The following is a 17,502-nucleotide window of genomic DNA, read 5'->3' on the forward strand; positions in this document are numbered from 1 at the left end:
AGCCTCAATATCATTTTTTATATTTCCCAGGGAATAAAGAGATATAGCTTATACATCGTCATAAGTACTTTACCTGAAGCCATTTGACTATTCCTCTTCCTTCCAACAAATTATGGAGTTTATATCCAACTCAAAAGCACCATTATTGAATAAGTTGTTTGCTACTGTTCTTACTTTGAAATAACTTTCTGTTTGAGTTGTATCAACAACTCTTCACAAAATCCAGAAGGAGCAGGATCACCCAAAAAAGAGGAGAATGTATAGTGCACACTGTTTCAGAAACAATATGGGGGTATCTTGATTAAATCTTGGCTCATATGTCAGCCACTTACAATGTGTAGATAAATAAACAGCCTTCTCCAATTGTGTTATCATAAGATTTTCTTCATATATAGATGAGTGTAGATGTTCCCTCAAAATCAGAAAGATAAAGGAGACATACAGATGCAGCGGCCGTTATTCGAACATTTACCTGGGTAAATGTTAAATTCCGCCGTGTGGAGGTGTTCTGGTGCAGACATAATGGCCCATTGGATTAACACAGTAGGGGTCCCTGCTGTGTTAATCCTACCGGGTCTGCCTGTCTGTAAGAGACGCGAAGAGAGAGGCTGAATCAGTCACTCTTAACTGCGTCTCTCACAGGTGAGCGCGTTTTTAAAAAAACTTTAAACATTACAGTAATGTAGCAGGGGGTCTCCGGAGATGAACCGCATTGATTTCAAGTCCGTGGACCCCCTACTTCCCGAGATACAGGTCCCGTTATGGGGCACCGGTATCTCCGCCATGTTAAAATCCTGTGGGTCACGTGACTGTGGGATCTAAACAAAGCAGAGGGATACCAGCACGCCATAACGGGGCATGTATCTTGGGAAGTAGTGGGTCCCGAGGCTGGAATCAACTTTGTTCAGCTCAGGAGACCCCCTGCTCACACACTATAAATAAAAAATAAAATGTAAGCATCTTCATTACCTTAGCGGCTAACCACTAAGGTAATGAAGGGGTTAAGGCAGACTACCAGATTTATTGGAGGCAGAGGGGTTGAGTGAAGGGGGTAATAGCTCCAGGATGGTTGGTTAGGCCTCTCGGGTGGGAATTGGGGGGGAGGGGGTGGGTTAACCCCTTCATTACCTTAGCGGCAGTAATCGCTATGGTAATAAAAGGGTTAACCCCTCCCACTACACATCGAGGCCTGAGTGGCAACTACCCCCTTCACTCAATCCCTCTACCCACAATAAACATTAAAATACCTACTACCTACTGTACCAATACACAACCCACCCCCTGTACCCCAACAACCCCCCTAACACATACAGTACAATAATGGACAAAATTACTATTATCCAGATATGGATAATAGTTCATTTGCCCATTTAAAATAAAATATAGAGTTAATCAGCAGCATAAAGTAAATTAAACTGGCACTTACCCCTGCCAGGATGAAGGCTGTCCTCATCCTCATGACCGTCCTTGTCCTCCGTGGGCATCAACAGCAACAGTACAATAAAAAAAATTGACCGGCATGGTGGCACTCCCATGCCCTGTGGGCATGAGCTGCCACTATGCCAGGCAACATGCATCCTGTCAATCTTCAAAAGAAGTCTCTTATACAAAAACACATTCAATTTTAATCTTAAAATGCACACCAAAAAATTGACTGGCATGGTGACACACCTGAAATGCCACTATGCCATGCAATGGGGAACCTAAAAAAATAAAAACATGCATTAAATAAAACCACAGTGTAATTACAGAAAAAAAAGGCCAATGACTGACATCACATGGTTTACTGAAACCAATAGGATGACGCCCCAATCCTATTGGTTTTAGTAAACCATGTGATGCCAGGCATTCTGAGTTCTGTGACGTCATCTTAAAAGAAGCTGAGCCTTTCAGATTGGCTGGCTTCACTCCCTTTTGGGAAAAAAAAAAAAAAGGCACATTGGCTGGGATAACAATCAGAGGCACGGGAACCATTCCCTCTCAAATGTGACGTCAAAGGCCTATAAAAGCCTGTGTAGTTTCATTTGACGCCAAGGAGCTGATGGAGCAACACCTGCATCGTCATAAGTACTTCACCTGTTGGATTAACAGGTGAAGAAGAATATAATGAAGAACCACGATTGGATTACAAGTACAGATGAAGATAAAGAAGACCCCAAAAATGGATTACAACTTACAGTACAGATGAAGAAAAGACTTAAAGAATTTACCTGTGGACCGTGGCTGTTGAGGATCATTGCGTCGTGGACCTGGAGTTGCTGGTATTGCTGTTGGAGTTGGATTCGGAGGTTGAAGACTTCAAAAAGTAAGAAAAAGATAGATTTTGTTTTTTTAATGTTGTATTTTTTTTTAGATTCCCCATTGCATGGCATAGTGGTATCTCATGCCCACAGAGTATGGGTGTGACACCATGCCATTCAATGGGTGTTTTGGCCTTTTTTCCTGTAATTGCGATGTTGTTTTATGTAATGCATGTTTTTATTTTTTTTATGTTCCCCATTGCATGGCATAGTGGCATCTCATGCCCACAAGGCATGGGTGTGTCACCATGCCATTCAATGTTTTTTTTGGCCTTTTTATTGTCTGTAATTGCAATGTGGTTTTATGTGATGCATGTTTGTATTTTTTTACGTTCCCCATTGCTTGGCATAGTGGCATCTCATGCCCACAGGGCATGAGTGTGCCACCATGTCAGTCAATTTTTTGGTGTGGCATTTTAAGATTAAAATTGAATGTGTGTTTTATTAGTGGCTTGTTTTTAAGATTGGCAGGATGCATGTTGCCCGGCATAGTGGCAGCTCATGCCCACAGGCTTGGGAGTGCCACCATGCCAGTCAATTTTTTTTTTATTGTGCGTGAGGAGGACATCCTTCATCCTGGCAGGGGTAAGTTCCAGTTTAATTTACTTTATGCTGCTGATTAACTGTGTTTTATTTTAAATGGGCAAATGCACTATTATCCATATCTGGATAATAGTCATTTTGTCCATTACTGTACTGTATGTGTTAGGGGGGTTATTGGAGGTGCAAGGGGTGGGTTGTGTATTGGTACAGTAGTTATTGTAATGTTTATTGTAGGTAGACAGATTGAATGAAGGGGGTAGTTGCTACAGGGTGGGTGGTAAAGCCTCAGTGTGTAATGAAGGGGTTAACCCCTTCATTACTATAGCGGTTACTACCGCTAAGGTAATGAAGGGGTTAACCCCTCTCAATGCCTACCCAAGAGGCCTAATCAACCATCCTGGGGCTATTACCCCCTTCACTCACCCCCACTGCCCCCCAATAAACCTGGTTGTCTGCTTTAACCCCTTCATTGCCGTAGTGGTTAGCCGCTAAGGTAATGAAGCTACTTCCATTTTATTTATAGTGTTTGTGAGCAGGGGGTCTCCTGAGCTGAACAAAGTTGATTTTCAGCCCCGGGGACCACCTACTTCCCGAGATTCAAGCCCCGTTATGACACTGGGGACCCCTGCTGGGTTAATCCGATGGGCCATTAGTCTGCCATGGCAAATGTTGAGAGAATCTTGGGGAAATCTCGAAATCCATTTAGAGAAATTTTCTAAAAACGGCCGCTGCATCTGTAGTGCAATGCAAACAAAAACACTTTAGTAGAATAGAATGTACTTCAGGTACTCACACTCTGTACATATATAGTAAGCACTAGGAATGGAGGGGGACGCTGAGGAAGCAGCGTTCAGCTGTGAAACGCATTGAGATTACTTCTGACAGTGTGGAGAGAAGACAGGCTGAGCACCGGACCAACCGCGCAATCGTAGCGGGCTCACTGGCGATACCGGAAGTGACGATCGTGACCGGCAGTGACATCAGACGCCAAGGAAACCCGCGAGGAGGGTAGCAGATGGGAATCTCTCTTGCTAGCAGAGGACTGCAGGATTGCACCCGGATAAGAATCTGGAGCCCCGGAACTGCATACCGGTGACTTTGGCACAGCGTCCCGCTCCATTCCTTTTGCTTATTATACATGTAGAGTGCGAGTACCTGAAGTACATGCTATTCCATTCCAGTGTGTGGGATTGACGAAACACGTAGCAGTAAGCAAACAGACATTAACCCTTAGCATGCTGGTTCTGTGCACAGGGGAGAAGCTCTTGGGGAACCCTTTCAGGCATCCCGCCTTTGGGACGACGCAGGTGTAGTCAATATTATTGCAGTTGACCCCTCCCCGGTAAATACAGAGACAAATAATTTATTTAATACCTCTTAATTGTTTCTGATCTCCAATAATTTGCCTGCCCATCTTACACTGAAAGGGTTGTATATTCTTTTTTATAATCTTTTTGTTATTAAGGTACTTAAATAACTTTTTAGGGTTGATCTTCATTTTTACTGCAATCCTTTTTTCATTTTCAATTTTCGATAATTTGATTGCCCTTTTGCAACTTTTGTTATATTCCTTATAATTCTGAGATGATGCCTCCTTCTGACTTTAAGAATCTAAACGCCTCCTCTTTTCCATTTCCTCCCTTACCTGTTTATTTAGCTACATTGGTTTAGACTTGTTTCTTTTATACTTATTACCAAAGCGTATACACTGATAAGTGTGCTTTTCTAACAATGTTTTAAAGACTGCCCATTTATCTTCTACATTTTTTCCTGCAAATGTCATCCCCATTTATTCCTTGTAAACAATTCCTCCGTTTATGGAAAAAAAAAAAAAAAATCTACCTTTCAAAAATGTCAAGTCATTGGTGAACCCAAATAATACGTTTTTTTAATCATTTTTTTTTTTTTTTTCAAATGAGACCATGTTACAGTATTATCACTGTTTCACAAATTTCCACTGAATTGAATATTTATAATTGCTTCTACATTGTTTTATATTATCATATCCATTAATGCCCATTTCCTGTCTGGTTCCTTAATAATTTGGGTAATTTAATTGCCTTTTAGCCCCCCAAAAACCTGTTTCCTTTTGTTGTAATGCTAATATAATTGCTCCCGTCTATGTATGGATAATTAAAATCACCCTGTAAGAGGTGTGGGCAGAGGTGCATATAATGGAGACCGATTTGGGTGAAATTATATCTTGGCTTTATTGAGCCTGTTCCTTTATTCAGGCAAAACATACAAAAATCCCAAAATAACAAACCCCTATCCCTTTGTAAGGGCTGACTTACTTCCCCAGACCTTATCTGCAGGACTCGAGGGATATTCCCATTACCATAAAATGATCAGGATGACAGCTTTGAAGTAAAAAGTTTTTCTTTATTTGGACACCATGGTACAGACAGAAATGGAGGGTAGCTCTTACGCGTGAAACGCCTGTGTGGCGCTTCGTCAGAGAGTAAAAATGTTGTGCTGGGTCCCCCCTAATATAGTACATATGATTGCGATTGGAATTATCTACAGCCGTGGCTCTAATAACCGGAAATGACAAAACCGGAAGTGACGCGACGGGCTCCATGCAATGTGCAGTTGTTTACAAGCTCATCTAGTCGTCATGGATACCGCAGTGTCATACCTCTGTGTTAATGAGAGGAGTTACACTCGCAAGCGGGACCCAGCACAATACCCCACAATACAGAAAAAGTAAATAAATAGCAGTGGTAGTTTAAAAACAACTAATAAGACATAAATGTACATAAACTGAGGAAATCTGTAGGTAATAGATTAATATGGCCCATAATATATATGATTCTAATAATTCTTAAGGATACTACATTTTTACTCTCTGACGAAGCACCACACAGGCGTGAAACGCGTAAGAGCTACCCTCCATTTCTGTCTGCACCATGGTGTCCAAATAAAGAAAAACTTTTTACTTCAAAGCTGTCATCCTGATCATTTTATGGCTGTGCTCTGATACACTGCCTCCTGCGGAATCCTCACCTATCTACTGCCATTTCGGATGCACGCCTCAAGACAAGAAGAATACAGGCTTTTTTCATGTGAGTTTTAACCCTTTATTTATACTGGAAGGTATACATTAGGTGGTTGCAAGCGTGTGTGACATTGTCCCTATTAGGTGTGATGTGGTGGAGCTAATCATTCTCCATTCACAGCACCCCTAGGACTTTAATACATATGTCCAATACATTACGCTCACCTATATACCATTTACTCACTTTAGTGTTATATGCCTGCTTCACTCTATCTTCAATCAAGAAATCTTATATGGATGTTATGAAAACTGTTTCCTCTATAGTCATTTGAGCACTATTGATGAACTTTGTTCCTCTATCCAATATTCCCATTACCAGCCTATCACCCCAAAGTCTTAGGATGTACCTTAAGCAGATGGCCCTCCATGTCAGTCTCTGTCAGGTTCCTGGGTCCTTTGTGTCCAGGAAGTATAGGTCTCTGGGTGTCTTGATCTCAGCACAGCCTTTATGCTCAAGACAGTGTCTGTGTGCAGTCTTCTCTGATCTCCTTCTGTCCGCCCAAATGTGAGCTAAGGAAATCTCTCTCTTGTGTCTCACACAAGGCTCTCATTAGTCTAGGTGGAGACTAGTTAATTGAGTGGCTGCAATTAACTATCTCTCTGTTGGATTCCCAAAGCTCTTGAGGCTGCTTTATTTGAACAGGGATAAGTCCCTTAAACATATCTCCCCTGTTTGTGGGAAGCCTGGGCTTGCCATGGCTAAAGCCCATCCTTCCACTCTCACTCGAGATATCTCTGCGGCACTTGGATTGCAGCCCTTTCTCAGTAATGTCTCCTCAAGAAGGTGCTTGAGCTCAGCACTCTTCAGTTGCTCGAGGAAGACTTTTCCCAAGCACAGTCTTTCTTCTGACTGCCTGGTCACGTATTTTCCCCTGCGTAAGGCGATCCTTTCTTCCCTGAGTTTAGGGTGACCACCTGCATCGGGTTCTGTAGCCATATTCACGGGTGGTTCAAGCTGGGCAGAGTTTTTATCCATACTGATTGACTCCCGTGGCATCTCAGTTTGGTACTAGAAAAAAGGGTGGTGTGAATAGCGCTAAACAATATGTGAATATATACACAATACAAACACAATGTGAAAAATTTTCTATCTATAGGACGGCTGCCAGGAAAACCTAACCCAAACACAGTTAGAAAAACACAGAGATAACAATACAGACCGGCGCCTCAATGTCCAAAACTGAAATGAGTCCAAAGATGTGCTGCAGTGTCCAAAAATGCTGATCCGGCAGAGGGACTGCAAGCTCCGCAACAGCACACGTGGTATCATGCAAGGGAGATAAAAAGAAAGATCATAGCGTGACACTGCAATCTACATAACATATACAAACAGGACATACATGACAAACAACACTAACAGAAAGGCTGACAATAAACAGAGATTTATTTAGACAATACTAAAAACAAGAGAAGCTTTGGAGCAGGTCTAGGATCCAGTGTGGTAAAACTGGAATCCTACTTACAGCAATTCAGAAGGGTTCAAGCGGTGTGTATACTGTGGAGTTCTTTAATCAGCTTGTCCTCGGCGCGTGGTGCTGCTGTAATGGCCGCCGGCGCTTCCTCCGGTTGCTCTTGGGCTCAGCGTCCCTGCAGGCCAAACCTCACGAGATTTCTCGTCAGCCGTGACGTCACTCGCTAGGTGGAGCTACTCGCCGCCGCTTTCTCCTGTACCGCACGTCTACACCGTTTGCTCGAACTGTGACTGGGTGCTGTGACCTGGTCCTTTGGTGCTCTCTTTCAAATGATCTCTAAAAACACCCAACGCGTTTCGTGCGCATGCGCACTTCTTCAGGGGCCCCTGGATGTATGTATGTATGTATGTCCTGTTCAGGGGCCCCTGAAGAAGTGCGCATGCGCACGAAACGCGTTGGGTGTTTTTAGAGATCATTTGAAAGAGAGCACCAAAGGACCAGGTCACAGCACCCAGTCACAGTTCGAGCAAACGGTGTAGACGTGCGGTACAGGAGAAAGCGGCGGCGAGTAGCTCCACCTAGCGAGTGACGTCACGGCTGACGAGAAATCTCGCGAGGTTTGGCCTGCAGGGACGCTGAGCCCGAGAGCAACCGGAGGAAGCGCCGGTGGCCATTACAGCAGCACCACGCGCCGAGGACAAGCTGATTAAAGAACTCCACAGTATACACACCGCTTGAACCCTTCTGAATTGCTGTAAGTAGGATTCCAGTTTTACCACACTGGATCCTAGACCTGCTCCAAAGCTTCTCTTGTTTTTAGTATTGTCTAAATAAATCTCTGTTTATTGTCAGCCTTTCTGTTAGTGTTGTTTGTCATGTATGTCCTGTTTGTATATGTTATGTAGATTGCAGTGTCACGCTATGATCTTTCTTTTTATCTCCCTTGCATGATACCACGTGTGCTGTTGCGGAGCTTGCAGTCCCTCTGCCGGATCAGCATTTTTGGACACTGCAGCACATCTTTGGACTCATTTCAGTTTTGGACATTGAGGCGCCGGTCTGTATTGTTATCTCAGTTTGGTAGTTACCCAGTGTTGTACCTGTAGAGGTGTGAACACTTAAACAGTTCTGCCTCAATCTAGCCAAAGCCTGTATCTTGATAGTGGCTATCTTCATTGTGAGGAATAGGGCTTGGCCCATGGGGTCACAGTAGCATGACTGTATTGGTATTGCGCTTCTCTGTCTTTATTCGGTTCTTCTTTCCTGACTTGTGTGGAAAGCTGATCGTAGTACGGAGATAGCATTGCGGATGCGCTTATAGCAAAGCACAGCTTGCTTAGTTGTGATGTAGAAACCTATATCTGGATTGAACCACACCAGCAGCTTCCTTCATTTTTTTGTAGTATATTTGCTGCACACACTTCCTAACATTTGACTGGAGTGAGATTACACACTGCTTCAAATGTTCATAATTTATGTATTGGAGAAGGCAGGCTGCTGTATTCTGGCTATTTAGCCAACAAGTTTTCATTCCTCTGTAGGCAGCCTGTATAGTGAGCGCTGCAGAGCGTTTGCGCAGATACCTTTCTCTTTCCAACCTCGCTTGGACAAGAGCTTTGTAGTACTTCTGAATTACTCTGCTGCTTTTCTTCCTTTTTAAGAAATTTAGCTCATCAGCGAGAGAATCCTGTTTCTGGAGCTTGCTCTGAGTGTGCATCAACGCATTCTTCATTATATTTTGGAGCTCTGTGGATTTCTTCGCTCGGGCTCCAGCTGCTTGCCTCAGTTTCTGGACCTTCTTGTGCTCCCTCTTGTACTGAGTCACCTCGCCTCTAGCGATGCTCTTGTGATGCTCAGGGTAGCCTTCAGTTTCTCATGCTGCTTTGCAGGGACACACTGGGTAATCAGACGTTCCTGCAGCACTTGTACTTCTTTAGCAGCCAGCAGATTTTCTTCTTGAACAGTTCGCTGCTTCTCTTTGGCAATCTGTAGGTGCGTACGCAGACCTTGCATTTGGTTCTGCAGTAGGTGCTCTGCTTGTGTGTGTTGCTCCAATGCTTCTGACTTTTCATCTTTCAGCCTTGTATTTTCTCTTCTTACAGTCTCTATAAAATTCAGGGCCTCCTCCCATTTACGCACTTCTGAGTTGAGACTCTCGGTCTCCTGGCGTGAAACTTCTATCTCTAGGTTGAGGGTGGGAAGCTCCTTCTGAGAGACTTTAAGATCCATACTTGGACTGTAGACGGCTTTTTGAGAGATGTCCAGCTCCTCAGCGAGACTGTGAAGTCCCTTTTTAGAGACTTCCAGTTCTGTGCGGCAACTGCTGATCTCTTGGTGTGAGGCATCCAGTTCTATGTGGAGAGTGTGAACCTCATTCTGCGATATTTCCACCTCTGTCTGGATACTGTTGACCTCCTGGCGTGAGGCATTCAGTTCTATGTGGAGAGTATGAACCTCATTCTGAGAGACTTCCAACTCTCTTTGGCGATCGTGAAACACCCATCACACAGTGCTTCCACTGCAGCAAGGGATTCTGGAAAATTACATGCAAATGAGCACACAGTGCCACCTTTTGCTTTAAAACCATATAACAAGGTCCCCTGTAAGCTTATGCTTGCTGCATTTCACAGCTTTTGAGCACTGCCTGGGTTAAGATGCATAGCCAGTAAACCTACCCACAGACAGCCGTTTCGACTTTAATGGGTCTCATCAGTGTAAGGTTGGTTACACTGGCTTTGCAAAATGAAGCATGGGATAGGTTTCACCACATTTAGTAAAGTTATGGTGGGTAAAAAAAAAGTGACAAAAACCCTCCACAGTAAAGCATATAGCAAATGGAAATATTACTGTGTGCTCATTTGCACCATAACTTAACTAAAGGTGATGTTATTTTAGAAAGATTGAGGCATTATTTTGTTCTATTAACAATTGAATGAAAATTGTGACTATGTCACAAGGTCATTCACAGAAAGTACATTTGTGGTGCACACCACACTAATTTTGTCATTCATTTTGTGAATGACCTTGTGACATAGTCACAATTTTCATTCAATTGTTAATACTATTAACTTATGATACATAGGTAGCACCCATTTGTGTTAAAATTATGACTTATTAAAAACAAAAAGATAAATTAACAACAATAATTGAGTGAGCGGTGTGCTCTGTCTTCTGTTTTCTATTATTTTGTTCTGAAAAATATGATGGTGGGAATCCTTTCTTCTTTAAAAAGAAACCCTTATTTTACATTTATAAATAATAATATATTTGTAGTGCTACCATGGGGATGAAAAGAAAAAAAGCAGCAGCACTCCGTACTATAGTACTGTCACACTTTAAACGCTTAGAAATAAAGCCATCATGTTGTTCCTCAATGTTGGAAAAACCTGAGTGACTACACGGTTACAAAATTGTAGGAACAAAATTCAACTTGAAACTCTGCTATAAAAAGTAACTCCACTTGTATGTTCTTTAAAATAATAAATTAATTCATTCTGTATATAATTTCTGAATTCTCTGCTTTTTTAGAACAATTTGTAGCCTCTACGCCAAAACAAATTAATTGGATAAACACAAGAAAAGATATACATTCTTCTTTTTTTTTTTTTTTTTTTACATGTCTCTTTACAGTTTACAGGTTATAATTGTTTCTCCTGAGAGAAATATAGGAGACATAGACGTATGAGCAGATATACTGCTATTTCTTTAATATTGCCTCTTCACCCCTCTGCAAAGGACCAGCGTGCTAAGGGTTAACATTTGCTTGTTCTCTGTGGAACGTCAACCCCACCCACTGGAATGTTAAGGAGCCATGAGGACACAAAGAGCTTTTGTTCACAGCTGCATTGCATCTCAGCCACCCACCCCACTGTGCATCTGCTTTGCCCCAAAAGCGCACAGCCAAAGGGTGTGAACCGTTTGCTGCCGTTCGCTGATGTTGGTTGATGTTAAAGTGATGTTAAAGCTGCTCTATTTCTATCTGAAACTCATATGCCCTTTTTCCCCTGCACCCAATTTTCCAACTCTATCTGTCCTATGAAATGTCTGTGAATTCACTGTATAACCTCTGTTCTTTTAATGTAACCATGTATTTTTTATAACTCTGTGCCCAGGACATACTTGAAAACGAGAGGTATCTCTCAATGTATTACTTCCTGGTAAAACATTTTTATAAATAAATAAATATTTTTATGCTTACCATTGCGCTGTATCATTTCAAAGAGAACTGATTGCACTTTAGATTTTCCAGGACTATGGCTGCCATTTCTCTCATATGAGTTAACAGTCTATTGATTTATTATTTCTATATAGATATATCTATAGATATGTGTATAAAGAAAAATATTAATTAATAAATAATTCATATTCCTTTTAACAATCATTGAAGCATTAAAAAACAGTGAGCATTTGTTTTCCTGTGTTTTCAGAAACCATTAGTATATTCCATAGCGTGCTTTAGAGGTGAATGAAAGCATATTTTTGCAACCTTTCTAGAGCCTTCGCTCCAGAAGGGTTCATGAGAAATCTGAACGCATGGCTTTATATCACTCACTTTCTATCCTGTTATGTTTACAGAAAAATAATGCCATGTAATAAAAACACAGCCCCACATAGGTATACTGTGTCTTCATTATTTAGTAATAGGCAGTTATTTTTCCATCACTGATTTTTAGATGAAAGTAATTTCTTTTCCTCGGTGACCTCGCGCTCACTAACTGTCAAGGTAAATGTTAAGAGTATAGACAAGTGGGATTGATGTCAAGAACGGTGCAAGTGAATCGCTTTGCGTAAGTGGCTATTATCTCTAAACCACATTACATTAAATTAATAAAGATTGTTTCTTTCATCTCTTTTTAGAGAGGGCACAATCAAGCCAGGGGACCGGCTGCTGAGCGTTGATGGAATTCGACTTCATGGAACAACGCACGCTGAAGCCATGAGTATTCTCAAGCAGTGTGGACAGGAAGCAAACTTGCTGATAGAATATGATGTCTCCGTAATGGGTAAGCTCAAGTAATGACATCCGGATCTAAATGACACTGCTCTTCCACATAGTTCATTGTGTTGTCAACTATCAGTTGCTTGATGTCTTTAGCAGGAAGAATTTTCCATTGTGTAGTTTTAACGCTTTGATTCTTGAAGAGTAGAATGGTTGAAAAGGGCATAATTTGGTTTGTATATTGAAACCCCTGTAAATGAACATGCTGCACTGTTATGAATACAGAATATCGATGTGCAATATTCAGACACTAGCTGAAACTAGAACATAAAGTAGCCCTTATGTGCCATACACATTGCCTCCCACCATAGCCTTCAGAGAAGTTGGAGTTTCGGGGGTGGGGGGCTATGGGGTAGTTTCTGAGGATTAACAATCATAACTTTTGCATAGCCCAATAATGTTTTTTAAATCTTGACTTATGTCACACTAAATATTACCCATGTGGAAATTTCACAGATAGAGTAAGTACCATGCAGGAATTACTTTCACGGACTTAAGGTTTTGCTTGTCTTATACAGGGGCAGCTCCCTTGTCCCAAAGTCTTCTGCCCCTTAGTTAAGGTACCAGAAGACACCACTAATATCCCAAGATGGCACAAGGCTGATTTTTGTGACAGCAATCGGGGAGAGGGGCGGGGGTGGTAGGGTGAATGGAGTCTACTTGCAAACCAGGTGATGCGTGCCTGTATGGCATCGCCTGCTCCACACCCTTTAACTCAGCAACCAAGTACACTGCTCTTCTGGAGGCAACGTCATTTAAAAAAATATTCATACTGCAGAAGTGCAGATGTACTGTATTTATAGGACCTTCACAGATGCCGTTCTATTTACCCCTCTGTGCAGCCTGTCCATCATAAAGAGATTCCATATACAGTACAGTACTAAGGTTAGCAATAAACATTGCACATTTTTAATTACCCCAATGGACCGTTTAATCACAAGAGCTTCTGAAAATTACATTTTAGTAATTAAAATATATGGTTCAGAGTAAAAGTACTTAAGAATAACAATTTCAGTCCTTCATCAGACACAATCCAATTTTGTATCAGCAATAATGTTTTTATCCAGTTCACCAAGGAGAGACATCATTAATTTGTGACATGCATTTATTTTCTGGTCAGGTTTAATTGAAGCAATTCATTTTTAAGAGCAATGTACGTCCTCCATCTTGTGTTCAGCAATCATTCCACCAGGGCCTGTTAAAATGCTATAAAAGCAACTTGTTTGTAAGTGTAGTGTAGAGAAGATGAATGATATGTTACACCTTATCACAAAATGCACGATCGACATGAAACTCAATAGTATTTTCAAATATATCCCATTTTTTCTAAAACTATCTTACAGAATTGTTCTTTACTATATAATATACTACATTATAGTGCTGGCGACGCGACGTCGCGTCAAAACAAATGCATTGAATCTGTTTCATGCGCTTATAGTAGGCGCGACGGCGTGACCTGAATCTCTGTAGTCAGTAGAATTTGATTTTTACAGCGACGGTCTCACCATGTGATACGCTGTAAACCAATCAGATAGCTTCTGATGCAGGGAGAGGGGAAATGTTTGTGTGATTGTGTGTGTGTGTGTGATTGTGTGATTGTTTGTGTGATTGTGTGCATGGCTGCCAACAGGGAGGGACTGCCGGTGTTAGCGTCCTGGGCACCGTGGGTCAGGGGGCCTGGCCGCCCAGGCCTCCTGCGTGGCCAGGACAGTTCATTTAAAGAAAAAAAACGCTGCACCCGATGCCAGGTCTCTCTGACAGCAGCGCCGGCAGTCAGCTGGGCTAAGCTTCCGCCGCGCCGGCGTGAGAGGGAGGCCCGGTGCGCGCGTGAGCAACCAGCATGGGATAGACAGCTGCCTGAAGCGGTGCAGGGCCGGCGGCAACTGCTGTGACCTGCCGCCGGGCCCCCCGCAGTCCCACCAGCCGCTTGCCACCCCACTGCCAGCCACCGCCCTACCCCGCAGCACCGCTAGCCACCAGTCCACCGCCAGCCACTGCCCCCCCCCCCCCCCTTGCAGCACTGCCAGACTTCGGGCCCACAGCACCGCCAGCCCCCGCAGCCACCAGGTGCCCCCGTAGCACCGCCAGTCCCTGCAGCACCGCTAGCCCCCGCAGTCACAGCCCCTCACAGCACCACCCCCCCCCCCTGCAGCCACCAGCACTCCGCCCCCCCCCCCCCCTTCAGCCACCGGCACACCGACACCCCCCCCCCCCCCTGCTTATTTCTATATGTATTGGGAGTGTTTTGTATATATATCATTTGGGGGTTGGGGTATTTTTTTTAGATGTATTGGGGGTATTGGGGTATTTTTTAGATGTATTGGGGTATTTTTTAGATGTATTGGGGGGTTGGGGTATTTTTTAGATGTATTGGGGGGTTGGGGTATTTTTTAGATGTATTGGGGGGGTTGGGGTATTTTTTAGATGTATTGGGGGGGTTGGGGCATATTTTAGATGTATTGGGGGTTGGGGTGTATTTTTATATGTATTGGGGGGTTGGGGGTGTATTTTTATATGTATTGGGGGGTTAAGTAAAAGTTGCGCGCTAAAAAAAAATTCACCGCAAAGCACAAATAACACACACAAAATAAAATTGCTATTTCTATGACTTGGCTACCTGTTGTTACCTTATCTTATTTCCCACCTCCTCTCAACATCCATGTAACCAGATATCGTTCGGACAAACACTGTATATAATATTGTTGTCACGAACGGCACGTGACTTGCAATACGGGACGAGGGTTAATATACACAGTGTTACGTACGGCACTCTGCGAGCACGAGACCTGCATTCGGGACAATGGTTAATACTAACGCCCGCAAGCTGTCCCACTTTTCACCTTCGCAAAGGTCCCTCAAATGTTATATCTCTGCTAAATCCGTCCCCATGTGCCACCGTCACAAACAGCACACAAGTGAGCACGTGACTTAGATATGCAACCTGGGTTAATACACACAGCTACCATAGCCAACTCACTTTTTGCCTGCGCAAGGTACCTCCACTGAGTTAATATTAACCCCTACTCATTTACAATTCATATCTATACACTGCCACCACCTGTGGTAGTTATGCAAACAAAATATGTCAAATTAATATTTGCCAGGGTCCCAGGTCCCTATTAAAGAAAAAACTATGCACTTTAACACACAAAAATCAGTTATAGCAAAATGTGTCCGAAAACTTAAACACTCTCCCCAGAGTATGCAACAGTTCATTCACAGCCCAAAGCATTACGTATTAAATGTTTAAATATATATAAAAATACAGTTCTTAAATTACAGAGAAAAGATTCAAGAAACATACAGTTACAATTAAATGCAGAACAGCTTCTTAAAATAAGAGGGTAAAACATAAGAGAAAATGCTATAGATCCCTATGACATATGTTTTCTCCCAGAGACACTGGTAAGAGTCAATGAGATATCCCGTATCTGGTTCCAAATACACCACTGTAGACATCTGATTTTCATAATCTTTTCCCAGACGTAAATATTCTTTCTTCCCATGTAAGCCACATAAAACCACCCCCTGTCGTAAATCAGCGGCGAAATTGACAGTTTTAAGAGCAGAGTAAAAAAAACTCTGACCAAATGACGTTTAAACTCCTTTTCAATATTTAAATGTACTCATAAATTTCCTTAACTAACACGTCAATACATTCAGACACTCAATGTGGATGCGATAAGACTAAATATGTGGATCAGGGGATCCCCTGATGAAATCAGCTTGGTCTGAAGAAACGTGTACACGTAGGGTCACGTGGTATTATTGCAAAGGTCTGTGGGCTATCACAAGACTTGCTAGAGAATCAAGGCTGCGTTCCATTCCTGATTGCTGAAGTAGACACATCCAAAAGTAACCTGTGTATTAGGCGAATATTTGCCGGAGGACACCTTAGTGTATAACACCACCAACAGGAAAGAGGTGTGACGTCATTCCAGAGCATTACCAGCGGAGCAGCGGCGGTTCATAGCAGCCTTGGAGCATAAGTTGTACTCATACAATGCCTGTTACCTTTGGATTTTTGTGAGTTTTGAATCGTCTTGTCCATGTTTTATTACATTTTATATACGTTATCACACGAAGATCGGGTGCTTTTTCTTCTCTTTTTTTGTTTGTTTATATATATATATATATATATATATATATATATATATATATATATATATAATAACAAGATATAACATCAAACAGAAATCCCTATACAGTACGTTACCATACATCATTGGTTTTTACCAGAGAGGTCACTGGCGTAGAAAGATGAAAATTCACGTATTTGATTCCAAACACACCTCTGTTGAATTCTGATTTCATAACTCCGGGGCAAACCCTATATGACACTACTTTCCCATTAAAAACAACATAAGTCCACCCCTGTCGTAAATGAGCTGTTAGATTGCCGGTTTCACTTATCTCCAGATTCTCTCAGTCCTTAAACTAGGCCTGGCCGAGGGTTTAACAGGCTATAAAACATTTTATTTTTTTAACAAACGGTAACCACATTAACTGCTGAAGCACCAGATTGATTAAAATACATAATATCTTATGATATCATGACAATTGTGTTTCTGAATTTCTGCTTTACCTGATGAAGGACAAATACAAACAAATGATATTTGTTTATTTTTGGGTTTTTTTTGTGGTTGGGAGACTAGGTATTTGGCAGCATTTGGTTTGGAGCACATGATTTGTTTGAAATTTTGGCATTTGATTTAGCCATAATAACATTTGGTTTATCACTATTTTTTCACCAGTTGAATGGTGTTTGGGTTTGCGCTTTTTGTTTGTCAATATACCCGATGAAGGACCCTGAGAGGTTCGAAAGCTTGTGACCTATAAACTACTTGTTGGTCCAACAAAAGGTATCATACCACCTACTCCCTCTCTGTCCTTCGTTACTACATATTTCTATGGCTAAATCTGTAGGTTCTAAGATTGAAAGCCATAAACGCAGCGTCCGGTCTGGTGCCATTAATATGTTATATCTCCACCTTAAAATCACCCCTACTTCTTGATTTGTAGACAAAACCACCAAATGTGGGCAATAGTTCCCCTTGACCCTATCTCTATAACACATAATTTTGCAACATTTTAATAGAGTCTACTATTTATTGTGAGTAATATAGACTTCCTTCATACAACAGCCGATCTAAAAGTGAGCACACTTTTGGAGATGCATTTGTTTTTTAA

The 17,502-nt window shown here is 42.1% G+C and overlaps 1 protein-coding gene across 18 annotated transcripts in view; it reads left to right on the forward strand.

The window, feature by feature from the left end:
• The window catches only part of GRIP1 (glutamate receptor interacting protein 1), an 894,479-nt gene that overhangs the window by 777,855 nt on the left and 99,122 nt on the right, over positions 1-17,502 (forward strand). For all 18 annotated transcript variants that reach the window (XM_075600319.1, XM_075600328.1, XM_075600326.1 and 15 more), the window contains one exon: positions 12,171-12,316. In XM_075600319.1, the coding sequence (XP_075456434.1) occupies positions 12,171-12,316 (146 nt within the window). The remainder of the gene's footprint in view (positions 1-12,170; positions 12,317-17,502) is intronic.

The sequence above is a fragment of the Ascaphus truei genome, chromosome 5 (assembly GCF_040206685.1).
Source record: "Ascaphus truei isolate aAscTru1 chromosome 5, aAscTru1.hap1, whole genome shotgun sequence".
Classification (NCBI taxonomy): Eukaryota; Metazoa; Chordata; class Amphibia; order Anura; family Ascaphidae; genus Ascaphus; species Ascaphus truei.